General features: G+C 36.3%; 1 protein-coding gene across 1 annotated transcript; it reads right to left on the minus strand.

Annotated features, from left to right (window-relative positions):
- Positions 1-2,782: 2,782 nt before the first annotated feature.
- LOC144546276 (wall-associated receptor kinase 3-like) lies at positions 2,783-7,110 on the minus strand. Its single transcript, XM_078294835.1, has 3 exons — positions 6,013-7,110; positions 5,774-5,923; positions 2,783-4,091 (listed from the first exon to the last, which is right to left on the minus strand). The coding sequence occupies exons 1-3, from the start codon at positions 7,028-7,030 to the stop codon at positions 2,911-2,913; spliced, it is 2,349 nt and encodes a 782-aa protein (XP_078150961.1). The 5' UTR covers positions 7,031-7,110; the 3' UTR covers positions 2,783-2,910.
- Positions 7,111-11,137: the final 4,027 nt, after the last annotated feature.

Below are 11,137 nucleotides of genomic sequence, written 5' to 3' on the forward strand. Positions count from 1 at the left end.
ATTTTACTAGCTACAGTACGATAGAACTATATATAGAGAAACTACAAAAGCCTTAGATGCAAAACTTTTTACAATAAATATTATTATTCGAAATTAGAAGAAAAGAATTTTTTTTTGAAGGACACGTGGGAACACTGTCAATTCCATTGATATAAAAAAATTATTTAGAAAGATTACATCTATCTTTATTTATTTACAACACAAGAAAATATAAACTCCTAATTAAGTTACATTATCCGGTACCAATTTAATGCCTCTTCGCTAGCCGAAGTGACTAGGACTTGTACACTTCTTCGCTGTTGGATGAATAGCCTTCTGTTGCGTTCCTTCCAGATGGCCCAGAAACCCGCTGCCCAAAGAGCATTCCACAGTTTGTTCAGTTGAGGCAGCATGCCTAATCTTGCATTCCACCTTAGCTTCCGAGAAAATTAGCTTCTCCATTATTAAAATATATATTAATAAACTTTTTAAAGGTCATGGTGCAAGTCAAATGGACATAATATTCATATGATATGTAAGCATTAATTAAATCAAACAGGCCCTGATAATTTTCTAATTTCGGAATGTCATGCATACATTCATAACACATCATAAAATGAGTTCTTAGAGGAATTTTGGATCGATGGCTGGGCCCACGACAAAGTTTCGTAAGAGGTAGTTTTTACTGACAAGTGGGAGCCACATTGATTTATTATAAAGACTTGAGATTGATGATGTTATGTGTATAATCCCTGAGGTTATTTGAGGGTTAGATTATGATTCTAATTTATAAATTATCTAATGTAGCGACATTGATGTATTATAACTTGGTATAATAATAATAAAAATTTATAGGGCCGGCCATTAGGAATAACGATGCCACCTAATTAATTTATTGCTATTATCCTTATTGAATAGAACTGTTAAGCCTTTGAATGTTCTTGTAGTAGATAATGATCAGGTTGTTCAAATTTCCCTTTCGAATTAAAAATGGAAGAAGAAAATTTCTCAGAAAGACTTTGCTCGTCAGTTGTCACTATAACAGCATTAATCTTGAGAAGGAAATAAATTGGACCAAGTCAACCTCTCCCTTTAATTTCAGTACTCCTGGGTGTCAACAATTTTCTGAAAAAGATTTCCGAGAAGGAAATAAAAATTGTGTACTATTCTTTTAGATTTATTGAAAATCGTTGTTTTTCAGACAAATTTGAACCAAAACAAAACAGCGATTTTCAATAAATCTAAAAAAATTGTAAACAATTTCCAAAAAATATAAAATTTGGTCTCCAAACACATATTAATATGGAGAATAAGATGAACGGATTGGATTAGTTATTTGAACTTTGAATCCGGTAATTTGTAGTCCAATGTACAAAAATACATATAATTTGTAGTCCAATGTACAAAAATATATATACATTCCAATGTATGGTAGTCTTACTCTATGCTTCAAACTAGGATGTATGGTAGCCTTTCTATAGTAAAACTAGGATGTTCTTAAGTTTACCAAGTTTCATTGTAAACTTAACTCTATAATCTATCAGATTTGTTTCAAACGACAAATTCAAACCGTTGAGACCGATCAACTTTCAAGTCATGCGTCTACATTAGAAGTTTTATATATTAATTTATTATAATTCAAGCGGTCAAAATTAGAAGGTTTATATATTAATTTTAAATGCATTCATTTTTGAATATTTATTGACCACATGATTCTATAAATTAGTTCCAAAATTTAAAATTTGACTTTCAAACGCATTTTAATATGGAGATGGGATTCGCATTAGCTGTTAAGGATATGGTCGACAAATTTTGTGGATAGCGATTTGAATAGTGATTTGTGGTCTGTATGGCGGGTGCTCTACAGCATTAAAGATATAGTCGACCAATTTTATTAGAAATTGATTAGAAATTTTAATAATTTGCTCCACCTTCGCCATATTGTTATATTAATTAATTTGTATTAATTATTTTTGGGACTTAGTTGCTAGTGTTTTAATCTGAAAATCAATAGGTCTAATTAATAGATGCTCTCTCCGGTTCATCTGTCCTCCCTTTTAAAGTATAATACATCACAACTTTTTATTTCTCTGCAACTTTAATTTGGAATGAAATTTTGATTGTATAGAACTTAAAATTTTGCTTAGAAACTTTCATTCATGTTTCTAAATGATAGTTTGCAACTTTTTGTCGATATTTTTTTTATGTTTATTGTGAATTTCAAACAAATTCAATGAAAACTACTTTTGTATTTATTAATTATAATAAATAAATACATCTATGAACATATTTTATACTTATTAATTATAAGTACTTTCGTAAGTAATTTGATGTGTGTTCAACTTTATGTCAAAACTAGAATATTAAGTACACAAGTTTGGCAAAGCCCAAAATCGTTAGCCCACTTCTCATGATTGTTTTTACAAAGGTTTAATCTCATCCTTCTACAATAAACCAAGGAACAATCTCAGCCTCATCAGGTATTGGGCTGAGATTCTGAGATTGTCATCGCAGCGGAAAATGTGCACCAATTGGTACTTACCCTTGGCTGACAATCTGGTTGTTACAATGAAAGACTCGTCCAATCTGCAGTTCAACTTCAATCTATTGAATCAACCCTAGCCTCTAACATGGTTTGCCTTGAGGGTAACACCACAAGAGAGATGGTGGTTAGTGTATTTTATTTCCTATTATATATTTTGGAATGAACTACGAAGTTTGAGAATATATATTCATCTAAAAGGATGTTAGCAGAATTATGCAAACCAAAAAGAAAGCACTCTAAAAAACATCATACTACACAGGAAGTCAAAATGACTATATAAAGAGAAAGGTACTTATACAGAGAAATTTAGTTCAAATAAAATATACAACCGACATATATAGGACAAGAAATGCATGAGAGAAAAGAGTTAAAGAAATGAATGCTAATTAACGACCAACAGCAATGCTCTCCTCAGCTTCCTTGTCTATATTGAAATAATAGACAGTATGCTCAATCTCTCTGTCATGATGTGATTGTTCACCGAGCAGAGTCTCTGTTTCTTCAGGATTGTACTCTTGTCCCCAAGGATGATGCTTTTTAATATTGTTGATTCGATGAAGCTCTTCGGCTACTTCCTTCATCGTAGGTCGCTCTTCCCCTTTCATTCTTAGACATTCCTTAGCCAGCTCAGCAACCGCACAAATTAATTCCATGTCATCTTCATGTTTAATTTCATCATCTAGAAGCTCTTGCATTTTGTTCTCTTGCATAGCGAAGAGGAAGCGAGAAGAAAGACTCTTCACTTCTTCTGATTCATTAAAATCAATTACAGGCTTGCTTGTTAGAAGCTCTAGAAGAACTACACCGAAGCTGTACACATCACTCTTGTCTGTCAGTTTGCAAGATTGCATGTATTCTGGATCAAGGTAACCGCACGTTCCTTGCACAAGCGTGACGAATTGCGCCTCATCTGTTGGAGCTAATATGGAGGCTCCAAAATCAGACACCTTTGCCATGTAATTTTGATCCAAGAGAATATTTGAAGACTTCACATCTCCATGGTAAATCGGTGGAGATGCTGAAGTGTGCAAGTAGGCAAGTGCTTCTGCCGATTCATGTGCAATCCTTAGACGTGTTGCGAAAGAAATGTGTGATCCTTGCTTTTTGTAATGGATGTAGTGATATAGAGTACCATTTGGAATGAATTCGTATACTAGCATGGGAACCTCCACTTCTAGACAACATCCTAGAAGTTTTACTATATTCTTGTGGCTAATTTGTGACAGAATAAGCATTTCTTTTCCAAACTCTTTCTTCTTGCTTTCATCGACTATCTTACACTTTTTAATAGCAACTGCTTGATCTTTTAGACTTCCTCCATAGACAGTACCATTGCCTCCATGGGCAAGAATTTTTGCACTGTCGAAATTGTTTGTTGCATGTTCTATTTGTTGCTTTGTGAAGATAGTAAAACCAAATCCCTGATTTGATTTAATATTTTCCAACAGAACCCACCCTCCATGTTGTCGGAAATACTTTTCTTTTATTTTAGAAATATTTCTTCTTTCCAGTATCACATATATACCAACTCCAAGAATTAATAAAGTGACAATGCCAGCACCAGTTCCTACAATAATTAGAGAAAACTTGTTTTAATTTCCAGTACAAAAGTTAGTAAATGTTGCACCCAATATATACTTCAATATTTATGTAACTTTTTTTGGTTTTCTAATAAAGAGGACATGTTATGGAACTTCTGTTTTAAACATTTGTACATGCTCCTAGACCCTGATCAACTCCAGCCCATATCTCCCTTCTTCCATTAATTATTTGGTAATATGAGAAATTTGCACGTTACTTCAAATATTTTCTGTTGATAGGTGGTACACTTTTGCATATATAAGTTAGACTGTTGATAGGTGGTATAGTTCTGCAAATATTTTATATCTAAGGCAAGTTGTAAGTTAGAATGTTCGCTATTTTTTGTGTTTTGCTATATATCAGGAGTAGATTCAATTATTTTTCCAACCATTTGTGTGGCTCTGATACAATTTACTAAGTTGAGACAAATAATAAGTATGGGTAATCAAATTAAATAAAGCAGTTTGAGACGAACCTATGTCTAATGTGTTGGAAATTTATGTAATTAAATATATTAATATTTTTGTAAGTTTATGAGTTATAGAGCTTATTTTCTTTGATGCATTGATACACAATTAAAAGACATTCATTCCTTTAAATGTTATTAATAAAATAAACGGTAATAGCTATTCATTTGGTCCACATATTTTATTGACATGAATAGCAATTATTATTTGATCCGTTGATGCTATCCATGTAATTACTATTTATTTGAGCATTCATTTTTGAACATTATATATTTTTATAACGGTAAAAGAATGAATGGATATTTTCATTGTCATTAATTTACAATTGTGTATATGTTATTTGTCTATAAATAACACACAATATTTAGAGAGAAAGTTATCCAATAATCTATCTAACAATTCACATACTCTCTTGCCTTTCTCTTAGCTCTATAATTCATAACTTCAATTTCTATTCTCTCACAAATAAATATTTTCTTTATAGAAAACATATTATTCTGCTATCATTGTTGAAAGAAGCAACATCAACCTCTACCACGGTTATACCCGTAGGTAGAGGAATACCGACGTAACTTGGAGCAAGCTTAACTGATTATTCCTGCACTTAGGACGGAAAGTTGCCTTAGGTCCGTATTTTGCAGCGCTGGGTAATAAAATTTTAATTATATTTTTTATTATATTTTTTAATATAATTTTTATTTATTTATTGTTCAAAATTCAGATTTAAAACTAGTTTGTTAACTCATATTTTTCCAACATAATGCTAAGGCTGCCAAATAAAATTAATCTTCCATTAGAGCGAGAAAATCTGAAACATATACTATAGAATAGCTAATAACTGCCCTTTGGTTTCCTCATCCAAATGTTAGTTTCATAACAAAACACTTCTTTGGACAGTCAAATCCAAATTCGAAATTCAAATTTAGTTAGCTAATGGCCAACATTATGTACCTTAGGAAAAAAAATTTGTGAAACTAAAATTAACTTTCTACAGATCATTTCTTTGCCCGACTAATATTTGCATGGCAATTTAGTGGAAGCCGAATAAAGTAGATCTGTCGAACTTTTAAATAATTGCCACCATTTGTTGAAAATTTGAACGATTTATTCAAAGCATTGCTTGCTCTCTATTTCTATACTCGTGACAATAATAAAAAGTTCATAAAAGATAATAATCTATCCTGAAAAAATAATAACATACCTATAACTAGTGCGACGTTGAGATTGCATTCTCTTGGATTGGTATGATTACTACGCCAACCCAAAGGACAAGAGCAGCGATATGATCCTTCAAAATTGTGACACTTTCCGAGCTTGGAGCATGGATTTTGGATGGCACATTCGTCGATGTCTGCATGGATATGCCACAATATAAAAAATGTCTACATATAAAAAATAAAAAAATAAAGGAGAGCAAGGGCACAAGCGAGTGAGAAAGACCTTGGCAACCTCCGTGAAGGTAAGGATTGCCTTCATAACCATTGGAACAGTTGCAGAGATAACCATGATCATTTACTGTCAAGCAAATACTATGATCGCTCTTGCACGCATAAGAGGATTTGGTAGTCTGTGCTTCTTCGCATGACGTGTTTCCTATGGCCCAGTCGAGCACCATAGCCAGTTCATTAGCAGGGATCCCACCATCGTCGACGAAGTTAGTTATGTTGAACTTGAACTGAGGCCCCTCCACCACCATAGCAAAGCTGCAAGGACTGAATTTATACACCTCCGAGTTGTCAAAACTCTTATCAAATGAGAACAGAAAGCTAGACGCTCCTTTTGGGATATCTGTCTGGCAGCAACCAATACCAGAGCAGGATCCATGCTTAATCACTGTGTCTAGGCTATTACACGAAGAAAAGCATCCTACTGAGTAATTCAAAGGATGGTCTTTAACGATAAGATACGCAAGTGTATTACACCCAGTCACTGTAAATTTATTCTTCTCGGTGTTGATCCTGAATGGTGCGATATTTACAAAATCCCATGCATTAGGATTCCAGTAAGGTTCCTCTTTCTTTGTGGTGCTGTTGTAGCACTGCCCATCTATAAGGCTGTCTACACGTACCTGGCCCAAGGACAGGCTTATATTCAGAATATCCCCTACACCCTTTGACATCGAGGCATTAAGGACAGGTATGGAGGAACCATCGTCCTCGAATGTGTAGCAAGTGACATCGAAGCCTTCCAGGAAACAATTTCGGCCATCAGGTTTTTTGCAAGTATAACTACCATTTTTTGACACGTAGCAATTTTCACTAATGCCAAAAGGGAAAGGGATGGGAATTCCACCGCAGCTCTCCGGGCACCCAGGTAGAGTGGTGGTGTTCTTCGCAGATTCAATGGTTTTGAAGTGGAGGAGAAGAAGAATTTGGGTTAGTATCATTGCCACCATGGTGGTGTACAAGGTACCTACTACTGGCAACGAGTTTATTTTTGTTTCCTTCATCATATTCATAGATAGCCTTAATTACTGAGTAATCCACTAATTTCTTTAGTTTTTCTCAATAAAATAGATACGCTGTTACTGCAGTTCAAGGCTTTTTATAATGTAGTCTTATGAATTATCAATGTTCTCTTTTCTTAAATATCATTATTTAATTGGTTTGGAAGATTCGATGTCCATACATTCATTATGCCTATTGAGTGGAAATGTGGAGCCTTTGAAAGTTCTTATATTGTGTAAACAATAGGGTTGTTAAAATTCCTTTCGAATTCAAAATGAAAGACGAAAATATCTTACAAAGATTTTGCTTGTCAGTTACCATGATGGCAGCCTATGTTAATCTTGACAATACTTGGATTATAAGAAGTTAAGTCTTATGAAAAACTATTTAAAATACTCGTGGAGTATATTTACAATTAAGAAATGTCACAATTTAATTCAAAATTTTAGAGGCATATATATTGTTGATCAATAAATGTTGACAGGCAACAATCCTGGGATGAACCAGTTTTCCGGGAGTAAATGTTATAAAAATAAAAAAATAAAAAAATAAAAAATGGAAGAAAAATCAGCAATTATCAACAATTTGCTTTCATTCAAACTCTTGGTTGTCTTCATCATTAACCAAACAGTCTGATGGACAACAGTGATAGTCAATATATGAAGTCTCCTCCTCACGTCTAGAAAGACCTTACAATTCAGTAAACGAACCATGATCATAATGAGAGACGGGCATTCTTAAAATAAATTTAGTCCAAACTTATATTTAAAAGGGTAATTGCTAATTAATTTATCAATTTAACTAATTATAACAATTCTCTATTCTATAGTTTGTAAATTAAGAAATATCACAGGGGCTAGCAACTGGACACACTCACACTGCAACCTGAGGTACTGGACAGTAGACCCACACAGGCACTACCAGGTCGCCTGAAGAAATTCTCACAAAATTAATTGTTCTTGTGGCTGAAGAAAAAAAAATATAAGGGATTTTGAATTCTCGATCAACAACCAATCTCCATGCTTCGCACCACGGCATGGACACAGCGAAATTGATAGTTTATTGCACTTTCTTATCAGTTTAGTAATATTTTGATTTATATTATTTTTAATTATTATATTCTTTGTCATGTCGTTATATTAATTATATTATTTTTCAGTTCTTTATTAGTCCTGTGTCCTCCCTTTCAAAGGTTCAAAGTAAAATTGCCTTTTCTGCAAGATTAACTTGGAATATGATTTTAATGTTAGTATGAAAGTTTTTGTCGATATCAATTTATTTTTGTTGTGAATTTCATACAAATTCAATTCAAACTACAGGTAAATTTATTAACTATAACAAATAAATATATGTATCAACATAGTTTACACTTAATATAAACAATTATGCAAGTAATTTTATGTGTTTTCAACTTCATGTCAAAACTACTTGAATATTGTTGGGGGTTATTCTAGAAATGCGGAATACCGGTACACAGGTACCAACTACAAGAAACCCGCAAAAGACCCAATATACTGTATACCAACAAAATCCGAGCAATTAGAGACAAATATAACTTGCATCCAACCAAAACCAACAACAATAGAGGAAATATGTTATCGTGAGATAGATAGAGTCCAAGCACACAAGTGAAAGCATACAAGAGAAAGCACACAAGAGGTTAGGTGGTTCAGTCGAGCCTACTCCACCGGAAGACAACCAACCGACAAACTTCACTATTAAACAAGAGATTACAAGGGATACAAGAGTGTTTCAATTATTAGTACAAACAATTACTCTATCTCACTATCTCTACCTCTCTCTCTTTTCTCTCTTTCTCAATTTCTATCTTACACAAGGAGCAGCCACCACTACTAACAAAACAGTTAGGTTACAAGAGATTAAATAGAAGAGGTGGGGAGGGAGTTGGGTCTTAGGCCTATTTGGGCCTAAAGAAAAATCCCAACAATCTCCACCATAGGCTCAAATCGGCAACTAACTCCATTGCCAACTGTCACAGCCCAATAGCCTTGTCGATATCACATCGCCTCACCCAAGCCTCCAAGTCCAGAGACTACCGCATCAAACCTGAGTGCACGGCCTGCGGCCACCAAGGTCCAATGCCCCATGCCGTGTCAATCACCACATATCCACACCTACCTCCACCGGCATCAAGGCACCTGCGAGTATCAAGGTGGCCAAACCTGCCACCACCGGCTCACCTCCGTCCAGGTCGCTGTCGAATGGCACACTCCGCCATATGACCTGTCTCCACCGCCACGGCTCCACCGCAATGTGTCACGTGGTCACCACCTATGGCTCAGTTCCTCGTGGCCTCGCACAAAGCCACAGTACAACAGTCGCCAGTAAGCACCTCCCAACAACGGCCGCCAGTAAGCACCTCTTAGACCGTGCACAAAGCCATGGTACAATAGCTCACCTTCTGACAAACACCGTACAGCTCACCCTATCAAGTCGTACGTCGCCTGTAGAAATGCCGGCTAGTACGACAGTAGCCGCGGACTCCACCGTACCAACCATCTCATAGAGACCACCGCGTCTGGTACTCTGAATGACAACCATGTGACCTTGAAGTACGTCAATGGACCTACTGCGGATCCGTAGCTCATACCCACATGAATCCAACTCACTTAGTGACATAAGACCTCGTCGAATACCGGGTACGTACTGAACACCGGTAATCGTACGAATCATACCATCCCCACTTCTCTTGGTTTGAGGTGATAGCATTGAAGTCCCCAATGACCACCACTGGCACACCATCCTCCTATAGAATAGACTCAATTTCTTCCCAAATTCTTGAGTTATCAGATCTTGCAGGGTCACCATAAACCCCAATCACAATCCATTCACTCAAGTCAGAGTTGTTGTTGACCCGAGCAACAATCATATTTTTGTATGTTTGATAAGAGAGACCTTTATTTCATTTCTCCACAGGAGGCAAAGGCCCTCAGACTTCCCACTCGATGGCACCACAATTGAATTACACAGGATCAATAGATCAATTCTTTTATAAGCCTTTTGGTACCCACATCGTGTTTCTGATATAAAGGCTAATTGAGCACCCGTGCAATGGAGGTAACGATTTAGCGTAGAACATGTCATGCCTCCACTTCCCCGACAGTTCCACGCAAAGGTACTCATGGATCATGATCCAGGAGTATTGGCCCCGCTGGCCTGGTCGTTTGTTTAGCACTGGAGAGATTATTAGGTCTATTGAGATAGATTTTCTTACTTGGGGTACAAAAGGCACATCATTCACTGATTTGTCAAGCTGACCGGAGTTACCCATCTGCTACCCTTCCATCGGTTGAGTGAATTGGCGCTTCAGTCCTCCTTTCTTCATAGCCCTCTGAGGCTTGGGAATGAGAGTTTGGTTTGTAATCCAGACTCCCATTATTGAAGCCGAGATATTGCGGTCAGTTAGCCGGGCAGAGTATGCCGGGTCTTGGGAGACAATGGTGAGGTGTGCCACATCATCACAATTCTTGAGGTCATGTCCAAACCTGCCACAAAACATACAAATGCGAGTAATCTTTTCAACAACCCAATGAATTATTATCTCCCAGGGTTGGGTGAGCCACATTGAGCCTATCCTTCATCGTCTTTGCTAGGTTAACTAGCACCTTGACTTTATAAAAGTGCTTGCCCCCTATATACCCCTCCATTGGATATGTGAGAACCGTGCCAAGATCCCCTGCTATGTGAATCAAACCCTCTTGAGTGAAAGCATTCAGTGGAACATTGAATAGCTGCATCCATATGGCGACGATTTCAACAAACTCAGGGAAAAGGTCTGCATGGGATTTGACTCACTGCATAGCCATTAAATATCCTCTAAACGACCAGTGGCCCTTTGACAAGGCCTTGGCAACATCCTTTGTGGCAGAGAACTCAAATAGAAAATAGTTTTTAGCCACTGCACGGATTGTTGTAAGAGGATCGGCTTCCCATGCCCTTAATATTTGAGAAAGTAGGTGAGAATCATGGGCTTTACGATCTGACACTACTCTAGCCAGAAGGCACATACTCCAATCAACACTGGAAATGGCCAAGTGGAGAAGGGTGATAAGCGCACTATTATCATCTGTAGTAGTGAGACCAATAAACCTCTGAAT

The sequence above is a fragment of the Carex rostrata genome, chromosome 29, assembly GCF_964058835.1.
Source record: "Carex rostrata chromosome 29, lpCarRost1.2, whole genome shotgun sequence".
Lineage (NCBI taxonomy): Eukaryota > Viridiplantae > Streptophyta > Magnoliopsida > Poales > Cyperaceae > Carex > Carex rostrata.

What these genes read in the sequence shown, in the direction of transcription:
- LOC144546276 (XM_078294835.1), bottom strand. Translation starts at nt 7,030, where the DNA reads ATGAATATGATGAAGGAAACAAAAATAAACTCGTTGCCAGTAGTAGGT. An exon ending in CCTTCACGGAGGTTGCCAAG is followed by an intron (nt 5,924 to 6,012) that starts GTCTTTCTCACT and finishes ATATCCATGCAG; the next exon opens with ACATCGACGAATGTGCCATC. An exon ending in CAACGTCGCACTAGTTATAG is followed by an intron (nt 4,092 to 5,773) that starts GTATGTTATTAT and finishes TAATTATTGTAG; the next exon opens with GAACTGGTGCTGGCATTGTC.